Source organism: Sceloporus occidentalis, unplaced genomic scaffold (assembly GCF_023333645.1).
Source record: "Sceloporus occidentalis isolate IW3139 unplaced genomic scaffold, rSceOcc1.0.p SCAF_3, whole genome shotgun sequence".
Classification (NCBI taxonomy): domain Eukaryota; kingdom Metazoa; phylum Chordata; class Lepidosauria; order Squamata; family Phrynosomatidae; genus Sceloporus; species Sceloporus occidentalis.
In genome coordinates, this window is record NW_028316983.1 from 205229281 (window position 1) to 205255974 (window position 26694).

The following is a 26694-nucleotide window of genomic DNA, read 5'->3' on the forward strand; positions in this document are numbered from 1 at the left end:
CACTGTCAGACAGCCCTTACTGTCAGGAAGTTCTTCCTAATGTTGAGATGGAATCTCTTTTGCTGTACCTTGCATCCATTGTTCTGGGTCCTAGTCTCTGGAGCAGCTGAAAACAAGCTTGCTCCCTCCTCAATATGACATACCTTGAAATATTTAAACAGTGCTATCATATCACCTCTTAACCTTCTCTTTACCAGGCTGAACATCCCCAGCTCCCTTGGTCATTCCTCATAGGGCATGGCTTCGAGACCCTTCACCATTTTAATCGCTCTCCTTTGGACATGCTCCAGTTTCTCCACATCCTTTTTAAATTGTGGTGCCCAGAACTGGACACAATATTCCAGGTGGGGCCTGGCCAGAGCAGAATATAGTGGCACTATTACTTCCCTTGATCTAGACACTATACTATTGATGCAGCCTAAAATTGCATTGGCCTTTTTAGCTGCCGCATTGCACTGTTGACTCATGTTCAACTTGTGGTCTACTTGGACTCTCAGATCCCTTTCACACGTAGTTTCATTCAGCCAGGTGTCCCCCATCCTATATCTGTGCATTTCATTTTACCACCCTAAGTGCAGTATCTTACATTTCTCCGTGTTGAATTTCATTTTGTTAGTTTTGGCCCAGCTTTCTAGTCTATTCAGGTCATTTTGAATTTTGGTCCTGTCCTCTGGAGTATTAGCTACTACTCCTAGTTTGGTGTCATCTGCAAATTTGATGAATATGCTCTCAATTTTGTCCTCCAAGTCATTGATAAAGATGTTGAATAGCACTGGGCCCAGGACAGAGCCCTGTGGGACCCCACTGGTCACTTCTCTCCAGGATGAAAAGGAGCCATTGTTGAGCACCCTTTGGGTTCAGCCGGTCAACCAATTACAAATCCATGTAACAGTTGCCTTGTCTAGCCCACATTTTACAAGCTTGTTTTCAAGAATGTCATGGGGAACTTTGTCAAAGGCCTTACTGAAATCAAGATATACTATATCCACAGCATTCCCTTCATCTAACAAGCTGGTAATTTTATCAAAGAAAAAGATTAGATTTGTCTGGCATGACTTGTTTCTCTGAAACCCATGTTGCCTTTTTGTGATTATGAAATTGCCTTCTAGATGTTCACAGACTCTGTTTAATGATCTGCTCCAGAATCTTTCCTGGTATTGATGTCAGACTAACTGGACGATAATTGTTGGGAACCTCTTTTTTCCCCTTTTTGAAGATGAGGACAACGTTTGCCCTCCTCCAGTCTGCTCACTCTATGAATCTCTAGGTCCTTCAGCATGACTCTATGGTCAGCTTCTGGAGGAGATTGACCATAGAGTCATGCTAGAGGACCTAGAGATTCCTAAAGAGAACATATTAATCAAATCTGCAAATAATCAAATCCGCAAAAGTCAAATTTGTAAATGTGGAGGGCTGACTGTATACTATTCAGAAGTATAAGCACTGGTTAAAACTAATGTAGGCATAGTGTAGCAGTCTGAGCATTGGACTATGACTCTGGAGACCAGGATTTGAATTTCCATTCAGCCATGGAAACCCACTGTGTGGTCTTGGCAATTTACATTCTCTCAGCCTCAGGGGTAAGAGGAGGGTAAAACCCTTCTGAACAAATCTTTCCAAGGACACTCCATGACAGGGTTGCTTTATAGTCACTTTAAGTCCTTGAAGGCACACAGCAACAACATATATGTGAAGTACAGTACGCCTGCGTTATACACGGATGCACCTTACGCAGCTTCCAGCATACGTTGGAAGCCGCACCAGAAAAACACCGGCACACCTCAGAAGAACTAATGGGGCGTGCACCTGCACCGCGTGCCCCTTGCCATACCGCAGACACAAGCCCCATTACTTTTAATGGGGTTCAAGCATAACACATTTTTCCCTTATGCGGGGGGTCCGGAATGGATCCCCCGCGGACAGGAAGGGCCCACTGTATTTGGCACACTTTAAACTCCAGCCCACTGAAAGCACAACACTCATGTGCAAGTGACTGTCAAAGATGAATACAGCCCTCTTGTTCTCAATATCCCTTTCTGACATCTCCATCCAAGTTTTGATATCCATTTTACAATTTATACAGTGCCCTCAAGATGGATGGGACTATAGTGATGAGATTCCACCTAAACTTAAGAACTTCTTCTCTGTAAGAACTCTTCAACAGTGGACTGTGCTGCCTCATCTCTGGAGATATTTAAACAGAACATCTTTCAGGAGAGCTTTAGCTGTTTATTCTTGTACAGCAAGGGATTTGACTAGATAGCCCTTGTGATCCCTTCCAGTTCTATGATTCTATTCTATACAAAGGCTTCTCATTCACTAAAAACTTTGTGCTCCACATGCATACATGGAAGCAGTAGTAAGGAAAAACAATGGCTACACTGAATTCTCAAGGATTTTCTGCTATAGTTGGTAGATTGGAGAATGCCCTTGAATTGCAGCAAGGCAGGACTGAAGATGTTTAAAGAGAAATAGCATTCAACATTTTGTTCACAGCAGTCTTTCCATTATATAATATATATAGCAAGGATAGAGGGAGAACACATTTATTTTTACAGCTCTGATGTCTGCTGTGCAGTGTCCTGAAAGAAAGCCAATGCCTGTACTATATGCAAGCAAGCTCTCCATGACATTTGACACAACACATAAATGTTAGGCCTGGGGACAGTAAGCATGTTTATAGTCAGTGTGAGAGGCAGACATAATAGTGCCACTTCTTCCATAGGCATACCATAAACTTTCCTGACTTTCCCTGATATATTGCAGTCTGGTTCTAGTGTTCTTTAGCAGGCAATTATGATGTCTATTGAAATCTCAACAGCATTGTTATTAAGCGACAAAGAGGACATTTCATTAAAATCTGCATGAGTGCTACTGAATTTAAAATTAAGCTTTCATGTGTGTCTTCGTGAATTTAGAGTTTGAACTGGTGGCATGTGGCTGGAAACAAGCTGTTTCAAATACAAGAACTTTCAGTTCTTTATTCGTATCTATATTAAGAAATAGAAATGAACAATACTACAAGTTATAAAGTATTCTTTCAAAGCAAATACAGTATAGTCAAACTACAAGAGCAGAATATTAAAATTTTCCAAATACCAACCTGAAGTGTTTTTTCTGTTTTGACATTTTTTGAAGTGCAAGCATTCAGCTTTTTTTTCACTGCTATATTGAGCTTTGTAGAATTGGAATCCTGTTTCTCTGGAGTCATATTGCCTCTATTGTCATGTATTTCCAATAATGGTATCATTAGGAGTGATGTTGTATAGATATTTTCTGACTATATTACAAAGAAAATATGTTTAAAAGATCAACCTGCAACTTAAGTTGAAGAATAAAAATTTGAAGAAATTATAGTAAGTTATCAAATAGTTGGTACTTAGTAATCTGGGTAATATATTTAAACAACACACCTTCAAGGAAGCTACAGTTATTTTATAATTTCAAGATTCCCACTTTCAAACATGTTATGGAGTTGGATGAAAATGCCCTAGTTTTACTAACATGGCCATAAAGCAGTCTTAAAATGTTAATATTAAACATCTAAAATTGTCATAATCAAGAAGACCGTTGATTACTTCAACCAGTGAAGTAATCAATCGATTGCTATTGATTACTATTGACTATTGATTACTTCAACCATGTGTTTCTACCATTAAAAATCTTTATAGATATGATGAAATACCAATTTCCTGCCTGTTGTTTAAAGTGAGGGCTCAAAATATCTTTATCTTTAATATTTTTATTTTTGTATCATGCTACTTACCTGTTTATCTGAAACATTGTCTTCTGTGAAAAAGTGGGCACCAAGCTCTTCTTTTTCCCAGGGATCCAAGACCAATGATTTTCTGACTTTCTTTGCAGAAGGATTCTATGACCAACATTTTAAATAAGAAGTGTGGATTACATTTTTCCCATAGTTCCTGCACGTTTAGTGTTGAACATATGATATAACTTACCTCCAATTTGCAACCCCTATAGACAGAATCTTCCTCTTCCTTGAAGAATATATCTGTTCCAGTTTCTTCCTTTAAAACCTCTCTAATATCTTCCTCCAAATAGGCATGTGGCTGACACTAAATTAAACAGTAAAATGAAAAGTAACAGTAAATCAGAAGTGATGCTTTCTTACTCTGTGGCTCACTGTGATGTGAAATAGGAAACAGAACTCTTGCCTACATTTTACAATGTTTAACTATGCATTATAGTTCCAAATAGTGATCCAAATTAAACATGTACTCAGAGATTTATACAGTTGCCCCTCTGTTTTCACGGGGGATCCGTTCCAGCCCCCCCCCCCCCGTGAAAACAGAAATCCGCCGATATTCAAGCCCTATTAGCTTGAATGGTGGCATCGCCCTGCGGGCTTCCTCCCATTTTAAGTCCCTCCCTTTGCCCCTTGCAAGTCAGCAAGGGACACAGATCCGAAATCCACACAAATGGAGGGACGATTGTATATGTACACCAACCAAAGAATACTGCATATACGTAACTGTAAGTTGACCTCATGTATAAGTTGAGGTCAGGTTTGGGGGCCAAAATTATAGATTTTGCCATGACTCATGGATAGATGGAGGGTAAAACTTGGAGGTTCTTTCAGTGTGTGTATGTGTGCAAGAGAGACTATCATTGAGACTTTTCTTCATCATTTCAGCCACACACGCGGGTGGGAGGGGGACTCTTAAACAGCAATATCAATCAATCACCCAGGACTCTTTTTGCTTGGCTCTTTCTTGCTAAACTCTTCTCCACACCACATGGGGAAATCTGAAAGAGCTGCTATCACGTTTCCATAGTGACCCGTAAATAAGTCGAACTGGGATTTTGGGCTCAATTTTTGGGCATAAATTTTTAAATTTATAGACGAGTATATACAGTAAGTTGCTCTAGATACATATCATGACATGATCAAACATTTCATTTTTGCAATCATTTAATTCATGAACACCCAAAAACACAATAGCACAAAAGTATGTGGGGAAACAGGACAATAACAAATCTTTGTGCAAGACTTTTATAACTACAGATTACATAATATCACATGCAAATGTATGTGGGTTTAGTACAACAGGAAAGCACATTCCCGTCAAGGTTTCACATTCAAGCTCTGTTTTCAAAGCTAAGAAAATGAAGTATAAATAACTGGTTCAAAGCAACTTTCTATGGAATAAACACAGTCTTCTTGCCTGAAGAGCAAGTACTGTATTTTCTGGTGTATAAGACTACTTTTTAACCCAGGAAAATCTTCTCAAAAGTCGGGGGTCATCTTATACGCCGGGTGTCGTCTTATAGGACGGGTGCTGAAATTTCCGAGCTGGACTGGAGATCTGCGGTCACCGTATATTGGGGGGAGCTCAAAAACGGCTGCGGCCGCATCCCCTCCATATGTGGCGACCGTATGAAAGCAGCAAGGGCAACGCTGTACTAGTATGGTAGAAGAAAATCTTGGAGATAGGGAGGGCTTGGCAGGGAGGGAGAGCTGACCAATCCAAGCAGGCTTTGTATACAAGTTTTCCTGCTAAGTACCTGCATGTCATAAGCATTTGAATTAAAATTACCATATTGAAATCAAATCTGATGGGTTTTTAATTTTTATTTGGTGTGCATTGGAAGAGGGGTAATCTTATACAGCAAGTATATCCCAAACTCTATATTTTGACTGGAAAAGTTGGGGGTCATCTTATACGTCCAGTCGTCTTATACGCCGGAAAATATGGTATTTCTACTTGTACTGCTACTGCAGAGTTCTACTCATGCTTATGCAGAAACAAGTCCCACTGCATTAAACAGATCTCTTAAAAAATTAAGTGTGTGTAGGACTGCAACCAATCATTAACTATTAAAAAGCTGCTGAAAATGAGGTCAGGATGTGAAGGTTTCATGTCTGATATATCTTTTCCATCCAATTAACCTTATGCACACTGTAGAAAGGATAGGAATGAAAATGCTACATACCACCATTTTCAAAGGACCATACTTTTTTTCCTGGGCAGCTAAAGCATTCTTAAACGGAGTAGGCGTTCTTGGTGTAGTTCCTAGTAAAGATCTTCTAATAGTAGGTGTCCTAAAACTACAGAAGCATCAAACATTATTTTACATAGCTAAAAATCAGAGAGTTAAATCAGCCATTGTAGATAAAAGTTTCTTCAGGAGTGAATCAACTACGTGTCTTTTCAGGATACATAAGGTGTCATCCTTTAGTACATCTAGATTTACTTGTTTTTCTTTTAATTATTCTTTTAAATATACATTCTAAGAGTCACTTCAAAGCAAATAATCTACATACCCTGCATTTTCCTTTTGGTCTTTGGGTGTCACTTCTTTGTTATGCAAAGGTGTAATAAGAACTTTTTGGCCACAAACTGGAGTTGATGTAAATGCAGGGTTTTCAAGGTTAAATTGGTCATTTCCGGAACAGGTGTTGAAGAACTGCATAGAAAGCAAGTACACAAACTGCTCTATTACATTATCAGTATCACCCTCAGAATGCCTGTTCTGAACTGGCTTATAAAGCTTTAAATGTTTAGCATCTATTTTTCACTTTGCTTATTCCCACACACACTCTTATGAGCAGCAAAAGGCAAAAGAAATCTTTATTCAGCACCTTGTGTATTCTCAATATCTGTAAGCAAGTGGTTACACTTTATAAAGAGAGATTTTCAGGCTACGACTAGGGAAAGTTGTCCATTTATATAACTCTATCTATGCACTATGATATATAGAAAGCTAATTGTTGCCACTCACAACAAAGTTCTCAAAACAACGCTGTTTTCAATTTACTCTAAGAGATGTTTATCCACAGGTAACAATCCTTTCAGAGAGCTAGCATGGTGTAGTGGTTTGAGCACTGGACTCTGGAAATAAGGATTCAATTCCCCACTCAGCCATGGAAACTCACTGGATGACCTCAGTCAGGCGAGTCACACACTCCCAGACTCAGAAAATCCCACAGATCCATAAATCAAAAACAACTTGAAGGCACACCACCACAACAACAAAACTATCCTTTCACCAGAACTCAACAATTAATTAATAGCATTACTTCCAATTGTCTTTAAAAACAACGAAATATCCCTTTCATTGTACCTTGCTGTTTTTCTCAATTTTATCATTCCTGTATTTTTTGTATTTCTCTCTAAAGCCAGAACTAGAGAAAACCCTGAAACTTTACAAAAGTACTGCAAAACTTTTACAAAGCTACTCTTAATGCTAGTAAGCACCTCAGCCTTTGCCTGATTCAATTCTACTTTTAAAAAAAATGAAAAGTAGAAATAGCTTATGCTTCCACAACCCAATTATTTCAAATGAACTAATGGCTGGATCATTACCTGCTGAGTTAATCTATAGCAAAGGGCACTGTCTATTATACACAACAAAATCAAATTTTAGAGCCACAGTTTAAAAACTGTGTTAAGCACTTTTCAGATTCTTGCCACTTCAGGATGTAGCTGTTTAGTTCCTCAGCTGTTAGTTTTACTTTAGCTTTATCCTGTGGTTGCTTACTTTAAATGTTACATTGTTATTTTCTTGCATTTTATGATGTTACCTCTATTCTGTGAACTTCCCAAATTGTTCTACTTACCAGCCAGCATAGGAATATAAAAATAAGTACAGCAACTCCAAGAAGTGACACTCTTTAAAACATGCCACATTATTCAATGATCACTTTAGATTGTTGAATATAATCGGAATCACCGAGGACCCAAAATTCTAGTCAGTATCTTTTAAGACTGTAAAAACTAGGTTAATAAAGTTTAATAAATACATTGATATAATCACATTTACCTGTGATGGAGAAAAGGGTAGTGTTTTCACTGGTGTTTGTTTTAATGCAGTATTGGAAGTGGTACTATACAAAACGTCATGCTGTTCACCAACTGGTGACTGTCCAGGTCTGAGTTTCTTTTTTTTGCGCAAAATCGTGGGAGGAGAACTGAACTTGGCTGCATTTGGAGATGTTGATTCTTCTTCTTCACTGTTTTTTTTGCTATCAAGTACCACACTTACATTAAATTGGCACTCCATGGCCCCATCATTGTGTTGAATCCGCATTAGTTTCATTGGTGCTTGAGTGACAGGAGATGTAGCTACATCAGTGAGGTCAAAGCTGGTGACATCACTCCATGCTACAGGATCCTGCAATAGTCAAATAAATGGAAGGGGGGGGAGAATCTTTCACTCCTCTTTGTTTAAAAAAAACCATTATTACAACAGGATTGGGCTGGTGGCAATCAATGGCTTGATTATGCATCATTGTTCTAACAAAGAATGAGAAACTGGATTTATTGTGAAGATGCATTCTAAGATGACAAGAGGAACAATCCACTATGACTGAGTTTATTCCTGAGTGACAAGCAGAAAAGGCAGAAACAAGACCCCAAACAGCAGAAGTCTTCCTCCTGTCAATATTGTGATCTACCCCTTTCTTTGGATAGATCCAGCTCTTCTACCTTGATTCTGTTGAGCAAATGTTCCTGGCCTACCATACTGCATTCTTGACTTAAACCATTGCTGATGTTGAAATCTAAGTCTATAATTTCCCCTTCCTCCAAAAAAGGAAGAAAATTACCCATAAAATGGCCTCCTTTCTAGCTTCATCTTCTGTTTTTCATTCCCACTTTCTAATAGAATCTTTTCTAGGGCCTGCTCTCCCCAGAGCAAGTCCCCTTTAAATGGAACATATGTCAAGTTGTTTCTACATTTCTGGTCCATCTCCCAATGGCATAACTATGAACATCTTCTCACAATTGTTACTGCGTTTATACTGCAGGCTGCAAAAGCCACAAGGTCTTGAATCTGCCATGTGTTCTAGCATATTTCTAACATTTCCTAAAGCTCTGTTCCAAGAAAATTATTCCTGCTCCTCAATTTCCTGTATCCACAGGATCACTGCCCTAGCAAACATTCATGTTGCCACTAATGCTCTTATGGCTAATGCCAAAGCCTCCTGAGCTTTTTTCAAAGCTGTATCGGCTCACATCTAATCTCCTTCCTTTAATGTACTGTTTCTCTTACATGTGAGAATCACCCCAGAGACAAGTGCTGCAATTGGCCCATCTACCAATGGGATTTTCAGAAACTCAAATGTTTTTCCCAAAGGAATAATGCCTGTTTGTATAGCCTAACAACTTTCTTGGATTTAATGAAGTTCCCCATTCAGGTTGTATCAGCTTTTCCATTCCCTGATACACATGCCTCTTAATTGTGGATGCTACTTTATTTTTCTTCCTTCCTTCAACTGTGCATTACCTCTAGACTACTCAAACCTAATGTCTGTAACACCCTTCTTAACAAACCTTCAAAGAATCTCTTTAAAGTAATCTATTTGAATCTAATTCCTTAGCATACCCTTCCTCTGAGAATTCATAGCCCAAACCAGGTACATTTATCCTCCTGTCATACATCTTCTTCCATTTCCTCTCTATGCTTTGATTTCCTAACATAGGCCCGGAACATACGGGCCATTGCGGTGCCCTCATCACATGCGAGGGTTGCCTGGTGGCCGGAGCGCCCACACACCCAGCAACTCTCGCACGTGACAAGGGCGTAACAATGGCAGCGCCGTTTACATGGGCACCGCCATTGTTACACAAGTGCCGCATGGCATCCGCACGCATCACACACTTACGTAACGAGTGTGCCACTGGCGCACTCATTACACCGCTGCCATTGCAGAAAAATAACCCGCTTTATGCGGGTTCATTTTCTGCCGGCAGTAAACTGCACAGTTTGTCCACTGCGTTTTCCCCCTGGCGTTAAATAAGGCGCGGGCATACCACCCTTTTTGGGCGGTCTGTACCCCCCCTACTTTCTTTGACCTTCCTCCCTAGAGTATGCATCTGTAAGTATTTTTCTTTTTATTTAATGATTTATCACAGTGTAGCTCACTATTCTCTTGCGCTGAACGTTGTGCATTTTCCCGTCCTGAGAGTGCATACTTTAACTTATTTCCCCTTCCTTCCAGTATATTCAACAATGCCATCCAATTCATTGTCAAAATTCATGTCATTAAAATTTGGTTGATAATTCAAGTGAGCTCCTTGAAAGGCCAAGAAGACAGGGTAAGCAGAAAGTGGGTCCAAGAAAACGGGAAGATTTGTGACAGTGATGTTATGGATACTGTATTTGTATCATTTTTTTCTATTTTTATGACTCAGAAAATAATAAAGATTATCTAAAAAAAAAAGATAATTCACTCCATTAAATTCCTTAAAGTTTCCCAAATCATTACAATGACTAGTCTTAGATGAATACATTCAGTTCAAATCATTCAAAATGATCTCTCTAATAAAAGAACACACAGAAGAATCAGCACAATTTAAATTCATTTTAAGAAGATGCAGGCTTAAAAGTTATCTCAGCATCATTTGAGTTTTCATTAACTCCAAAACTCAATTACGTTAACAAGGTATGGTACATTGCCCAGTTGATCACCTCTGCAGATAGGTATATTCCTTTGCTGTTCCAAATTCAGTTGAGTTACATTAGGCACACCCTTAAACATTCCTTTCAATAAATTCATGAAATCAGCTATATGCCATAATGGTGAATAAATCAAACCACTCCCCTGAGGCAAATGCATTTCCTCAGTATCTGCACAGCACACATAAGGCAATGATGAAACTGGAGGCACAGAGCACGTTTGATCTGAAAAGCTGCATTCTAATGTGCAGCCCTTCCCATTGCTTTAGAATCCTGAAATTCAAGATGGTGCTCCAAAGTAATCCTTGGGAAATTTTGCTGCTACCGCAGCATTTTTCTCCAATTTTGAACATACTGGAACTCCCTTTTTCCTTTTTCTTCCTTTGCTATATTATATTTCCCACCTCTTTCAGCTTGTACATCTGGGGATTTTTTGGTCTTTCTCCTCTCCAGTCTTTCAGTAACATGTGCCTTTAAATCTTTTTTCACTTTCACTGGAGCAGTGGTTCCCAACCTTTGGTCATCTTTTTGTTTTAGACTTTAGATCCCCGAAGCCCCAGCCAACTTGGCCATCAGTCAGGAATTATGGGAGCTGAAGTCCAAAACATTTGGTGGACCAAAGTTTGGGAACCACTGTACTAGATATGGAAACTTTCCATAACTCCTCTCTCTTGTTCTCCCTAGACTTGTGGATTGGCGGTCATCTGAGTGGAAATTTACTTTTTCTCATCTCTTGATCAGCTGCTCCACCACCAAGGGAATTATATTGACTTTTATTTTTTGTATCTGACATTCTCTTTCCATCTCTGCTAAACTCTTTCCCTAACTTTTTTCTCCATTACTATCTTAGTAATTTTTAAAAATTCTATAATAATAAACTGGTTTGTCAGAGAAGGGTAAATCAATTTGGGTGGTATTGCAGGACAGGAAAACTGTTAGATAAGGCAAGGGGTCCTAAAGGTCACAAGTGAAAAAGAACATGGGCTCCTGCCTTATCCCATGGGCACGCAGGAATAAACCCAACCATAATGGAGTGCTCCTCCACACCATATCAAGAATGACAAATCTTAACACTAGTAGTAGCACACGTTATATACATATTAATTCAATTCTTAATTATTTAATGTTATTCCAAAATATTTGAAATGTGCTAACTGTAACACTGTTCTACCTCACAAAAGTCAACAATGCCTAATAATATTAGGTTTCTGTCTCTATTATCACATGGAACTTACCATGCAGGAAAACAAATCATATATCTTTCATTAATAAGTTATATTTAAAATATCAAATTTTGCATACTGCAGGTCAATGTATGTTAATTCAGACTTACAGATTCAATAAGTTCTAGTGTCTCTGCAAATTCAGGAATCGTCTGTAGAGATGACAACACTGCATTTGCCTCCACAGCCAAATATTTGGTAGGTGAGTTTTGCTGAACTGTTGCAGCCTGTCCATCCTCCAGATTGTAAAAGGCATTTGTTTGCTCCCCAAGACAATTTAGGGTATTTGATATGTTGTCTTCCATAATGAAACTTCCAGACCAATTAGAAAAATTTCCACCTTGCTAAGAATACAAAAAGGTGTTGCTGTTTTATTGAAGTTAAACATGTAAGATAAATCAAAATTACTGCCGTCCGCCCTGCCCACAGACTGCAAGTTCCATTGCCCCTACTGGCCACGTACACAAACACCACTTGAAAACAACAGGACTTGAGGCGCTCCTGTTTATTTCACCTGGGGGTAGGGGTCTGGAACAGAACCCCATGGATACTAAGGGGTAACTGTATAGAGGATTTCAGGTTTATATCATTGAGTTCGCTGACAATGATGGAAATGCAATAGTACATGTTATTAGCATATGTACCTAGAATTAAGTCCCATCTTGTATCTACACATTGCATTCATATGTGTCCAACAGAGCTACAATGTCTGATTTAAAATTATCTTTAGTTTCAGGAAAGCAACTTTGAAAGAGTAGAATTTGGAACAAAGAGGGGGAAAGGTACAATATTTTCTCCACTGCCACTTTCACTCCATATTGATCCCTCCCTAAGCTACTTTTGAACATAAACTAACAAATAAAGATCAGAGCTTTATCAGGGCTCCATTACATATATTATGCACTGTTCAATTACCACTTTAAACAAATAACTCATTTAGTACAGTTGGTCTGTCCAGGCTCTCTCCATGCAGTGTCAGATGTAACTGTAGTGCATAAATGCTATGGATAATGCAATATTAATCCCACGACCAATTTTAATGGTTTACTCCCAGTAAACCATGAAAACCATGGGATTGTAGAAGAAATTATACTAAGAATGAAAGGCTTCTGAAAACTGAAATTATTTAGAAGCAAACAAGAAAAAATAAACAGGTCTTTAAAAGCAGTCATAAAGTAGTATGTACATCCATTTAAGCAGATCTAACTTTACAAGTAACTGTCTATGAAAGCTTGTGCTTCCAACTTCTTTCTCTCAATCTCAAAGGTGCTACAACATCTCTTTGTACAGGATAACTGTAGTTCATGACTTCCATATTAAGTCAGCCCTTCTTATACACGGATTTTTTATACACGGATTCAAGCATCCACGGTTTGAAAATGTTCAAAAAAAGTATAAATTTCAAATATCAAACCTTGATTTTCCAATTTTTATAAGGGACACCATTTTGCTGTGTCGTTATATTTAATGGAACTTGAGCATCCACGGATTTTGTTATCCACAGGGGATCTTGGAACCAAACCCAGCATATAACAAGGGTCCACTATATGATGTTTCAGTTTTATAAATCAATTTTTATATTTTTACAATGTACATTAATCTCAAGTAATTCTTTTGTTATGACTAATTGACTAAGGCAATACAGTCATCTTACAGAAAACAGTCATCATTAAAACCAAAGTGTAGGATGTGGAGACCTCTGTTTACTTTAAATAGTCACAACAAAGATGGGGGGGGGATTACCTCTCCAAGCCTATGTCTCTGTATGTTCATAACACACTTTTTGATATGTACACCAGAAGCCACTGTACATAGTGCCATATTGCAATAACAGAAGTCATCTGAGCCCCACAAGAAGCTCTGTGGATCACCTAGCCCTGCATTATCCATAGCAAGATGTATTTGATGTTTTTAATCTGTTTTTTCCTTTCTATATGGTAATTTTATCTATTCCTCTTTTAATTGTTATTATCTTAGAATGTACGCCTTGGGCAGGCTTTTATTTACTCCTAATTTTACCAACTTTGTACAGCGCTGTGTATAATTACAGCGCTATAGAAATAAAGTTTAATAATAATAATAATAATAATAATAAAGATCATGCTGTGAGTAGGGGCTATTAGGACCCATAATATATCTGAGATGCTTTCTTGTACCTATCAGCTGATCTGATTATGTGCTTTACTCCTTCCCATTTTAAAAGAGCTAGATGATAACCTTAATTACATATGTTATTTTCTTCAAAGTAATAACGCATGGAAATAAGGACTCATGGGTTTTGCTTAACTGTTTTGTGATATCAATGTGTGATATGAGTACTGAGAATCTATACATCCTCCCCTCCGAAGTCACAGATCCTGGAAAAATTCCACACTTAGCACTTGTTGCATGACAAAAATTAATTGAGGTATTTATGTACTTTGAATAATCAGCTATTAAGCATGGATATGTATAGGTTTTCTACCTACACCTCAAGTATATTAAATTCTGCAGGATAAAACACATTCTCCTAACTAACAAAATAGGTTATTCATAGTTCTGAAAATGGCAGAGATAGTTTTTAGTTAGTGTAACTAGTGTTGCATAAGATGCCCCTTGTGCTTTTCCTTTGTCTTTCCTCATCTGGCAAGGGAAAAACAATGGAATGTGCAAAGTCCATAATGCAGGCTTTGAATATTTTAAGGAAACTATTGAAAGTAGCCCATTATGTAATCTAAATACTGTCTTAACTGCTGCCCTCCCTCTTGTCCCAGTTGTTAAGGCAAGGGGAACAGATTCCCTATAGTATCCTCAGATTCATGAATGAGAGCACAAAGGAGAATATAAAAGCAAGGAGACATATACATATACATATTGAGACATAATGAAAAATGTAAAGCCAATCATTAATGCATTTAAAATAACAGCTATAGGATGTCATCAACCATCACTACATAGTCTTCCAAAAGACATATTTAGATAAGCTTTCCTTACAGATGAGACTCTCTTTCTTCTGATTTCATTCTCAGCTGACATAAGTAGCAGCTCAAGTTCTTTTATTTTTTTCTCTTTGTCAGGATCATCATCAAATGACTGCTGAAGCATACATTGAAAGAACAAAACAGAAAGAGGCATAAGAATAGTATTTATGACATGTTACAGTACTGAGAAAGATGGAAATAGTAGATTTTGCTACTATTGCAAATATCGGAACACAAAAGCAAAAGCAAACTTAGAAAATTATTTTAGAAGTGGCAACAAAAAATTGATGTGCAAAATTCAGCTCATTAAAGAGAAATACAGCTATGCAATATCTTTTTTAAAGTGCCTCAAAGCCAGTTCAGAGTAAGGTTGTAATCCTGACACATTGACTTTAATGGAGCTATCTTCTAACTTTTTGTGAATTTCTGTTGGAATTTACACTTAAACCTGTATCCTATCTGCATTCCACACTAAAGTAATCCCATTCAATGGAATTTACTTAAGTATTTGCTCATCTTTCAGTTGATTTTATAGGTCTGCTCTAGTCGGGACTACCAATAGGATTCAGCCCTCCCACTTTTTTTTTGCAACCTACATTACAAATCATCTAGACCATGCCTTTACTCTCATGTCAGACTGCTAATTTTTGCAGTCTGAGAAGTAAAGATTCCTGTAACAATTTGCTTCCTGTTACAGTAAAATCTTCCTCTCCAAAGGGGAAAAATAATCATCTGACCAGACTTTTAGGCAATGACTCCTAAACTGGTCACATCATCAGGATAGTCTGCAACACACATACTTCAAACATATGCTGCATAGGCGGACACTCATTTCATTGGGACTGAACATATCTCTGGTGGATTGTATCATATGAATGTAGAATTGCAAACAGAATAATTTTGAATTAAAATGTATCCATGTTGACTGCTTGACAAAGAATTCTCATGGTCACATAAAGGGATAACAAAATTCATTATAAATAGCAAGGAAGTTACCTGAATGAAGTCTGAAGAGGCTGAGACATGGTCTATGCAGTTGCCTTCTGTTGACACATATTGATATCCTGGGATCTAACAAATCAGAAGTGTTCTTTATACTCTTGTTTCTAAAGCATTTCTTAAATGTTTTTCAGTTTCAGCAAATGTTCAATTTATACATGTCTATTTTCAAAACTTGACGATAGTAAAAAGGCTAAGAAAGTTATCTTTTTTCAGATTGTTATACACAGGGAAGAGACCACTATTTGAGTTAAACTATTAAAACACATATATTATTTACATAACAGTAGAATTTTAGAAATGAAAAGAGAAGAAAAGCTTGTTAACTATCTTTCCCACGTTAGCATCCTTATAACATGAATACTATGCTTTAATGGAGTACCCTTCCCCTTATTTTATATAAAGTTTTTCTTTGAGGACAAAAAGGTTTTTAAGAACATACATGCACCTGAACAGGTATATAAAACTGATTTGGGGCATGAAGATGGTCTGTAGATGTACATGTTTTGTGTGGAATTTTTGATAAACAAGGTCGCTCAATCTTGATTCCATCTTGTAAATATCCTTCTTGTTCAACTTTTCTTCTCATGGTAGAGTTCCAATGATTTTTTATTGAATTGTCAGTCCTAAACAAATGAAAAAACACAGTTAAACAAAACATAAGCAAGTTGAAAGTCACAATAAATTTAATGGAACACAGATAATCTTGGTGCTTAACTCTAATTGGAACACAGACAAGTAAGTGTGTAATCAAAGACCAAAAATACAGGAATGTTGTAAAAAGAATATAGGTCTAAGTATTAAAGGGGGTTAATCAAATCAGGAACAATAAGAAATACAATGAATTTGAAGACACAAGAGCTGAATCCTATTTTAGCCTCAAAGACATTAAATTGAGAGAAATGAATGCAATTTATTTGTCGCCACTTTTGTAAGTTCCATTGACTTGAATAGGTGCACTTGAGTTGGAACTAAATTGCATTTAGCCTAATTATGCTTTAAATATCTCTAAAAACAGCATTAATGCTTCTATGACAGCACCTTCTTTATACTATAAAAATGTGGAGTGGGATGTCCAAAATGAAGCTTCTTAAAGAGATGTACATCAATGCAATCTTTTATTTTTATTTCTTCCAAAACAATACTCAAAAAATCCTTCTGAGAAGTTTCCTATGTGACATGGTGTATATCCAAGTCAGTATAAAGGCCCTTTAGATACAGGGAAATAGTTTCATGGTTCTCTGCACCACAACCAAGGATGAGAAGTAACTTGTATTGTTTTAGTGTGGAAGTAGCATCTACTAGAAAACTTATAAAGACTGACAAAATGGTAGCACATGCAAATCCTTGCTCATATTAATCACTGTATAAAATAACTTGTGTGTTGGTCCTAATCAGATTTGGAAGCATTTTATAGAGGGAAAAGACTCTATAAGAAAAATGATACTGGCACTTTTTGTTTCAGCAAAGTATTTACTCTCAATCATCTCACCTAGAGGAATAATAAAATCAGATTAGCAGTAGCTAGTTGGACAAGGACTCTGGAGACCAGGGTTTGATTCCCAGCTCAGACATAAAACCCACTGACTAATCGTGGACAAGTCACATGCCCTCAGCCTCAGGGGAAGGCAATGGCAAACCTCCTCTAAATCTTGCCAAGAAAATCCCTATTGACATAAATCAGAAACAACTTGAAAGCACAGAACAACAACAGAGTACATACCTTACAAGTGATCTGCCTGTGCACACATTACTGTGATTTTAATGTTCCTGCATATAACCCCACTTCAGTATCTGAACCATTTTGGGCAAAAGCCATTTACTGCTTTAAGATATATTCTGCAATCCAGATTTAGATATAATCCAGGTATATATAATTCAAAATTAAAGGTGAATTACAGAGCAGAAAACAAATAAAGAAGGTATGTCGCACGATGCACAGGCTACTGACAACTTCTAATCTAAATGGCACACTGACAGCACTGATAAGAGCTGGTCTGAACAGGTAAAGGCACATTGTTAACTGGGGCTGGCTACAGGCAGAACATAGCCCCCTTCTTGCAACAAATCCATTGGCTGCTGGTACATTTCTGGGGGAAATTAAAAGTGCTAGAAAGCCTTATGATTTTAGGGACCATATTCTCTCATATGAACTTGTCTGTATTTTGAGTCTCCTGAGGAAGCTCTTCTTGCTCACTGTCCCACCACTGTCACAGGAATATCTGGTGGGAACATGGAAGGGGAACTTCTTAGTGGCTACTCTCAGGCTACGGAACTGTCTTTCCAGAGGAGGAACAAGCCTTTCATAATGTGCTGGTCTTAAATAAATTATGTACTTATTTTCTTTTTAATGGCTTATCTTTTTAACTGGTTCTAATTTTTTTTAGAGTTTAATTACCTTTAAACTTTTGTATGTTGTGAATTTTTAGCTATGTTTGTTTATTGCTGTAAATGCCTTTGGGACCTGAACTGGAAGAAAACCAGGGTATAAGTATAACAACAATAATGTACTGTATTTTCTGGCGTATAAGACTACTTTTTAACCCAGGAAAATTTTCTCAAAAGTCGGGGGTTGTCTTATATGCTGGGTGTCGTCTTATAGGGCTGAAACTCCCAAGCCGAACTGGAGAATCTGTGGTTGCCGCATATGGTGGGGGGAGCTCAAAAGCAGCTGCGGCCGCATACTCTCCATATGTGGTGACCGTATGAAAGCAGCAAGAGCAGTGCTGTACAAGTACAGTAGAAGAAAATCTTGGAGTCAGAGAGGGCTGGGCAGGCAGGGAGAGCTGACCAATCCAAGCAGGCTTTGTATACAACAAGTTTTCCTGCTACGTACCTGCATGTCATAAGCATTTGAACTAAAATTACCATATTGAAATCAAATCTGATATTTTCTTAATTTTTATTTGGTGTGCTTTGGAAGAGGGGTAGTCTTATACAGTGAGTATATCCCAAACTCTATATTTTAACTGGAAAATTTGGGGGTCGTCTTATACACCCAGTCATCTTATACGCCGGAAAATAAGGTACTTGTGCCAGTGACTGGTATAAGCTTCAGAAGTACAGAAATAACTATACATTCATTGCCTTTTGCACAAACAGGAGTATCATTAAAAAACAATACCTTCCAGGAAGCAATTTTGCAATTTCAGCCCACCGATTTCCCAAACGTTTGTGAGCTTCATAGATGACTCTGTCCTCTTCTTCAGTCCATGAAGATTTCTTTACTTCAGGATTAAGGTGATTGTGCCATCGCTCTCGACACTGCTTTCCTATTCTACCTTTTAAATGTTTTGCAATTAAAGACCAGCGCTTTGGACCATATTTCTGAACAAGTTCAATAACCTGGAATGCAAATTGAACATAATTCAATAAATTAACCAGTGGTTTAAAAGTGTATACTTGCTAAAATAAAAAGAATTTCAACTCCATTTATATATGATGTACGCAGCTGGGGGGGGGGGGGGGAATCTAAGGAGACAAAGCATATGTCTAGTCTTTAAAAAACTATGATAAAAAACAACTGCATTTAAAGATCCCAGCCTGTAAAAATATACTGAAATAGTATTCCTGAATTCCTACAGCTTGACATATTTGTTTTGAAAGTGAGGAAATTTAATAATTCATGTGTTAGGGAACAATAGGAACTAATGCGGATTTTCAAATTTAACGGTGGTTAAGGACTATTTAAAATGATACAAAAGAGAACTCTTAACTGCATAAACACGGAATTGCAGACATCACTAACATGATTTTTCTCTCATTTATACACAGCCTTATTTTTAAACCACCAACAATGACAGTTTGTAATTGGGTAACTATGCTGTACTTCTAGAAACAAAATTAGCACTCAGAAACAATGTAAGTGCATTACCCTCTGATCTTCCTCCTTAGTCCAGGGACCTTTAATAAGCTCTGGATTTAGGACTTTCTGCCATCGATGCTGACACTGAAAATCTGAACGATTCTGTAGAAGAATGATGAAAAGTTTTATCAGTGAAGACTGTCATTCCAATTCAAGATTCTGTAAGATTCAAAAGTATACACGGAGTTCCTACTAGAATTCAAATTCACTGTTTAGTGCCACGACAGCATGACGTAGGCAGTGGGATTGCACATTGAGACTTATAGTTTTGAAAGCTGCCTGTTATCTATGTATTTACCTGTTCATATTAGCTGATGAATAGATGACTTTTTAACACTTGAGCATTAAGAAAAGCCTCAGTGAAACACTTTCCACTTACTTGTAGATGACTAGCAATAAATGCCCAGTCAATTGTCCCATGCTGTTCTACTAGTTTCTTCAGCTTTTCATCCTGTTAAAACAACAATCAATTATAAATACATATAACATTAAATCTAAACATGAAGAGAAATTGCTGTCTGGTTAAGACTCACCTCATCACGTGTCCATTTTACTCTATTACAAATCTTCTTTGTCCCTTTTTGTTGTGGCACTTCATAATCGTGATCTGCGTAGTGAAGGTCTTCATCATCTTCCTCACTGCAAAGTGCAAGCTAATATTAAGTTAACATTGACAGTGAACACATGATTATGTAACAACACAAGAAGCCACTGACACTTTAGGCAAAAGCCAGGATCTGTGTTTTGTTTTTTTTGTCTGAAGTCATGGCTATTTCTATGTAGCTCATGGACTGGTAACTTCCCAATTACTCTACTGAAATGCGCTCAACAAGGGGCTGCCCTTACAAATTACTCTGAAACTGCAGCTAATGCAAAATGCAGCAGTTAAACTGCTGATCAGAGTATCATACAGAAATCATATAACAACACTTTTAACAGAATTGAACTGGCTGCCAATACGCTTCCAGTCTGAATTCAAAGCGTCGCTAATGGCATTTAAATCATTAAGCAACTTAGGACCTTGATACTGAAAGGGGTTTCCTTGAATTGCTTACCAAATGTTTCAGACCTGATGGAGAAGGGCTCCTCCTCAGTGTCTCAACAGTCAGGGCTATATGTTATTGGATGACATAGGAGGGCCTTTTCTGCTGTGTGACCTCCCCTTAGAGGTTCGGTGGCACCTACATTGTAGTTGTTTTAATGCCAAATGAAAACATGGTTGTTTACAAAAGTATTTTGGGGTCCAAATAGTTTTATACTAGTATTTGCATGTACATGGTTTTACATTGTTTCAAAGTATTTTAAGTGGTTGAATCTGTCTTCTTTTAACTTCTTAAGTGGTTTCACAGGTTTTTAGCCTTCTAAAAAGTCTTTTAGTTTTTTATCTTGTTTTGTAATTGAAATGCTGAAACCAGAAGTGACATAAAATAAATAACATAACTTCTGGCAGTATTGGGCCCACTGATTCAGCCTAGAATCATAGAATAATAGAGTTGGAAGAGACTGCAAGGGCCATCCAGTCCAACCCCCTGCCATGCAGGAAATCCAATCAAAGCATCCCCAATAGATGGCCATCTAGCCTCTGTTTAAAGACCTCCAAGGAAGGAGACTCCACTACACTCTGAGGGAGTTTGTTCCACTGTCAGACAGCCAAGGAGGGGTGCAAGAGTGAAAACTAGCCTCTGTGTCAGCTGCAGTTGCACAACTCTGTTTTAAAGGCAAATTAAGGTGGAGAGTTAGCACCATGGGAGAGTCTGACTGGGGTGCTGGATGAGATATTTAACACCCTTTCTTGGTGCTGAGAGCCTGATCTAGATCTAGCTTGCAACTCAGCTTCTTTTGGAAAAGAAAAAATGTGGAGAATCTATGAGCAGGATTAAAAATACAGCATTAAATATTTAGTTTGACAGCATTGTGGAAAATAGCATGCCCTTTTCTACACTGAAGTTAATTCTATGCAAGGATAAAATACATGGTAAAGTAGTTCTCATGTTGCTGCATTCCGTTTCAAAGTTGCAAGCATGGAAGTTTGTCACCTTTGTATCCTAAGAATCATGTGCCATCTACTGGCCTAACAAAATAGTACTTTTTCAACACACTTGGGAGTTTTTATCATACATATCTATGATATTTCTATCCCATTCTTCCTTTTAGAGAATACATGGAGCTATCACAGTTACAGTAAAAAAAATGTCCACTAGTTTCTCACAATCTTCATACTTTTAGCTTCTTTTCAAGATATGAGGAACAAGCTGCAGCATTTGTGAATCAATAGCACTTCTTATCTCAAGACAATTCATATCAGTTGAGTAAGATATAAATAAAATCACCACCTACAGAATTACATATTTTTGAAACTTCAGATGTGGCAGAAAACATCTTGTTAAACACAGATAGTTTTAAACAGCTTTTTTCAGAAATGAGTGTGACATTTTTAGGCCTATGTTTTTTCAACTGTTGATTCTATCCAGACATACAATATATTTTTCTAATAAATGCACAGACTGAAAGTTTTTATACACCAATGAAATGGATTACATATCAGACTATCAATCTTGTACACTGTTTTAATTACAGGGGAAAAGCTGTACTACTGTACATTACATCCTCTGGTTGCTTGAGTTGGCAACAATGGAAATAACAGGTTACTGGCCAGAGCACAAGGTTATGTGAAAAAACATGGAGAATTGCAGGATTAAATTAAAGCTGCAGACTCCCAAGAATTAAGACATTTAGAAATAACTGCTTTAATGTGATAATGCTCACCTAATTTAGGCTACCTGTTTTTGTAAGAACAGATATTAGTAGTTTATGACTTTCAGTACTCTGATGTAATATATCACTAAAGACTTCTCTCTTTCACCAAGGGGCTGTACAGATGGCCAAGGGGCGGCAGGACGTTGTCCTTTTCCCTACCGGATCAAGGACGCGGCAACCACATGCCATGCCCCCAACCCAGCAGATCCACAGAGCAAAAAGAAGCAGCACAAAGTGGCTTCTTCTTGCACCACAGAAAGGGTGTGCATAGCCACCAGTGTTGCAGCTTTTCGGCAATCCTTTGGCGCAGCGCGTAAACAGGCCCAGCCTCCCATTTTGCGCAACAACATCCAAAAAAACCCTGCACATATTATATCTACAAGTATTTGAAATTATCTCTGATTCATTTTTAAAAAGAATTCTTCCCAAAGAATTGTGCTTAAGAGTTGCAGTGCTATATACTACCAATTCAAACTAAGGGACTCGATAGGCCACCCTTTTTAGCGCCAGATCGGGGCCGTGGCAACTACCCCGATTTCTCCTTTTTGCACCCCGGAAAGGGCACCATAGCCGCTAGCGCACAGCTTTTCTGTGCTCCTTTGGCACTGCATCATGTAAACGGAGGGCTGTGACACCACGCTATATGGAGTGGTGCATGGCATCACATCGGCCTGGGGGCAGAGTCGGGGCATGTGTCATGTGGATGCCACACCCTGACGCCACCCCCTGGTCGGCCTTAATGGTCAGTATGCCAAGCCCCTAAGTTGACAAAACAAAAAAAAAAGGCCATTAAATTTCAGTCAAGCCAGAGCACAAATACAAATACAGGCTTAATGCAGGAAAAAAATTATGGATTTTGAGAGGACCCCTGGATAAGTTGAGGGGAAAAGTTGAGGGTATGTAACAAGGATCTAAAGGATGAAGCAAAAGGAAACAATGCCAAAGAACTTACAAAATTCCAGTAGGCATTACTGTTTGTGCTCATACTAAAGGCTGGGTGGATGGAAGTGTTCAGGTCAGTGCTTCCAGGACAGATTATACTCTTGCCTTTCACAAGGGGATGGTTTCATTTTTTAATATGAGTTAAAGTACAGTACAGTGGATCCTTGTTATATGCTGGGGTTTGGTTCCAAGATCCCCCGTGTATAACAAAATCTGTGGATGCTCAAGTCCCATTAAATATAATGACATAGCAAAATGGTGTCCCTTACAAAAAAATGGAAAATCAAGGTTTGATATTTGAAATTTATACTGTTATTGAACATTTTCAAATCGTAGATGCTTGAATCTGTATATAAAAAAATCCATGTATAAGAAAAGCCGACTGTACTTACATTGACCCATGGATAAGTTGACTCCAGATTTTTGGGTCAATGTTTGACTAAAATGTCTAGACTTATACATGAGTCTACATTGGCTCTTGGAACTTGTGGGCGATCTGTTCCAGACTCCCACCCGCAAGTTCTAAAACGTGTGCATATTCAAGCCCCATAGGTTTGAATGGGGCGCATGCATGGTGGACGCATGCCACAGATGCGCGCCCCACTGGCGTTCATGGCAGTCGCCACTCCACAAATTTTCAAGTCCACAGATCTCAAGTCTGTGGACTTGGAGGGGTGACTGTATACAATACATTCACAGAAAAGAGGTACTGGAAGAAGGTGATGCTGAAATAAATGAACAGGAGTGGGCATGGTGTGTGTGCTGGAATAAGATGGCATACAATGCCAACAACAAAGAGGTTTTTGTAATTATATGTAACTCTGGGCCAAAAAGTAAAAAAGAAAGACACTTAAATGGAGAGGAGAAGGGGTTTATGTTGTTTCCCTCAGAGAATACTTTTTGTAGATGGAGGGGTTGGCGTGGCATGGTGGTTTGAATGTTCATCTATGACTCTGGAGTCCAAATGCTGACTTGGAAACCTACTGTGTAAGTTTGGGCAAGTACACACTCTCAGCCTCAGGGGATGGCCAGGGCAAACCTCCTCTAAACAAATCTTGCTAAGAAAACCCCATGAGCATGAGAGGGTTGTCATAAGTCAGAAATGATTTGAAGGCACACAGCAGAAATGCACACACACTGTAACCAGGACCAGTAGGTTTCCATGGCAGAGCGGGGATTTGAAACCTGGAGTAGTGGTTGGTGTTGGACTAGGACTGTGGAGACCAGGATTCAAAGATATAGCCATGTTAGTCTGTAGAATAGGTATGCAGAGAGATCTTGTAGCACCTGAGACTAGCTGAAATAAAGAAATTGGCAGCATGAGCTTTCATAGACTAAAGTCTACAGTGGGCCCTCCTCATTTGCAGGGGTTAAGGGCAAAGGACCCCTGTGAAAGTGGGAAAACCACAAATAAAAAACACTACGTTTTTCACCTGAGAGAACACCTCTCTAGGAATCTCTAGGTCCTCCAGCACAACTCTATGGTCAACCTTTACCAGAAAGTTGACCACAGAATCATGTTGGAGTACCTACAAATGCCTAGAGAAGTGTTTTTTCTAATAGTTTCTAAGTCCTCCACCACAATACTATGGTCAATTTCCATCTGAGTTGCGCCAGAGGACCTACAGACTAATCAAATCCGCAAATAATCAAATCCGCAAAAGTCAGAGCCACAAATGGGGAGGGCTGACTGTACTTCCTCAGATGCATATGGAAGGAGAGGAATAGGCTCACGTCTAGGAAAGCTCATGCTACCAACTTCTTTCTCTCAGCTAGTCTCAAAGGTGCTACAAGATCTTTCTAGATACTGTGGAGATCAGGGTTCAGATCCTAGCTCAGCCATGCAAAAACCCACTGGTAAGACCTGGAGCAAGTCACACACTCTCAGCCTCAGAGGAAGGCCAAGGCAAAACCTTCTCTGAACCAATCTAGCCAAGAAAACCACTGGATAGGTTAGCCTCAGGGTTTCCATAAATCAGAAACAACTTGAAGGCAGACAATGCACACACTGTACTCAGGATCAGTAGGTTTCCATGGCAGAGCAGGGTCTGAGTGTTGGACTAAGATATAGCCATGTTAGTCTGTAGAATAAGCATGTAGCACACTTTTGAGAACCACTGAAAGAGAGAAGTTGGCAGCATGAGCTTTCCTATAGACTTCAGTCTACTTCCTCAGATGCATTTGGACTTAAGTCTAGGAGAGCTCATGCTGCCAATTTCCTTCTTTCAGTGTTTCTCAGAGGCGCTACAAGATCCCTTTGCATGCTGTGGAGACCAGGATTCAGATCCCACGCGAAAACCCACTGGGCAAGACCTGGGGCAAGCCACACTCTCTCAGCCTCAGAAGTGGTATGTGTGTGCCAGGATATGATGGCATACACTGCCAGAAAACGATGAGGTTTTTGTACTTGAATGTAACTCTGGGCCAAAAAGTGGGGCAAGTCTCACTCTCTCAGCCTCCTCCGAAGAAATCTTGCCAAGAAAACCCCAGGACAGGTTGGCCTTAGGGTCGCCATAAGTCAGAAAGGACTTGAAGGCACACAATGCACACAGATGGAGGGGCGGGGAGGGAGTTGGAGGGAACAGATGGTGGAAAAACACAGGTCAGAGCTCAGCTCTGGGGAGCAAAAGGGAAGAAGGAAGGAGCCGGAGGGCAGGAAAGGCACTCAGGGGGCAGGGTGACCAGGCCGTCCTCCATTTCCAGGACACATCCTACATTCCAACCTCCTGCCCAGGAGAAATCCCCAAATGCCATCCACTTTGAACAGGACTAAAGACAGGGTGACCAGGCCGTCCTCCTTTTCCAGGACACGTCCTCCATTTGAACTTCTTGTCCAGGAGGAATTCCAACATGTCCTCCATTTACAGGTTCACTAAGAAGCATAGATTTACACTTATATTATTTGGGTCAGGGTGACCAGATGTCCTCCTAACCACAAAGGAGGGCAAGGCACTGCAAAATGGAGGACATTCTGGAAAAAAAGGAGGACGTGACCAAGTCAAAGCTCCAAAACTCTCACAGAAATGTAAATCCATGCTTTTTGGCCGTGCTCAAAATGGGAGGATAATTTGGAATTCCTCCTGGACAGGAGGCTGGAATGGAGGGCGTGTCCTGGAAAAGGAGGACATGCCTGGTCACCCTGTTCTTAGGTCCTGCTCAAAATGGAGGACTTTAAGGATTTCTCCCGGACAGTGAAGTCCTCCTGGAGTGGAGGGCGTGCCCTGGAAAGGAGGACGCCTAGTCACCCTATTCTTACTCCTGCTCAAAATGGAGGACATTTGGGAATCCCTCCTGGACAGGGGATGAAAAGGAGGACGTGTCCTGGAAAAGAAGGACATCTAGTCACCCTGTTCTTGAGTCCTGCTCAAAATGGAGGACATTTGGGAACCCCTCCTGGGGAGGAGGACGAAAAGGAGGACGCGTCCTGGGAAAGGAGGACCGAGCCTGTGGGGGCTACTCACCTGCGCGGCCTCTTCGCCATCCTTGGCGGGCACCATAAGGCGAGGAAGGAGGACTAGGAGGAGGA

At 39.1% G+C, this 26694-nt stretch overlaps 1 protein-coding gene across 5 annotated transcripts in view; it reads right to left on the bottom strand.

The window, feature by feature from the left end:
- Positions 1-26694, bottom strand: part of MYBL1 (MYB proto-oncogene like 1) — a 31517-nt gene extending 4823 nt beyond the window's left edge. The window contains exons 1-15 of one of the 5 annotated variants that reach the window (XM_089517393.1): positions 26630-26694; positions 20003-20108; positions 19849-19920; positions 19479-19571; positions 18729-18949; positions 16053-16230; positions 15602-15676; positions 14619-14720; positions 11756-11989; positions 7786-8136; positions 6287-6429; positions 5956-6070; positions 3960-4076; positions 3767-3871; positions 3104-3280 (exon numbers count right to left, since the gene is read on the bottom strand). In XM_089517393.1, coding sequence (XP_089373519.1) covers positions 3104-3280; positions 3767-3871; positions 3960-4076; positions 5956-6070; positions 6287-6429; positions 7786-8136; positions 11756-11989; positions 14619-14720; positions 15602-15676; positions 16053-16230; positions 18729-18949; positions 19479-19571; positions 19849-19920; positions 20003-20108; positions 26630-26649 — 2109 coding nt within the window. In that variant the 5' untranslated portion in view covers positions 26650-26694. Of the gene's footprint in view, positions 1-3103; positions 3281-3766; positions 3872-3959; positions 4077-5955; positions 6071-6286; positions 6430-7785; positions 8137-11755; positions 11990-14618; positions 14721-15601; positions 15677-16046; positions 16231-18728; positions 18950-19478; positions 19572-19848; positions 19921-20002; positions 20123-26629 lie in introns of all 5 variants that reach the window. The other 4 variants (XM_089517392.1, XM_089517391.1, XM_089517390.1 and 1 more) reach the window with 4 other exon arrangements.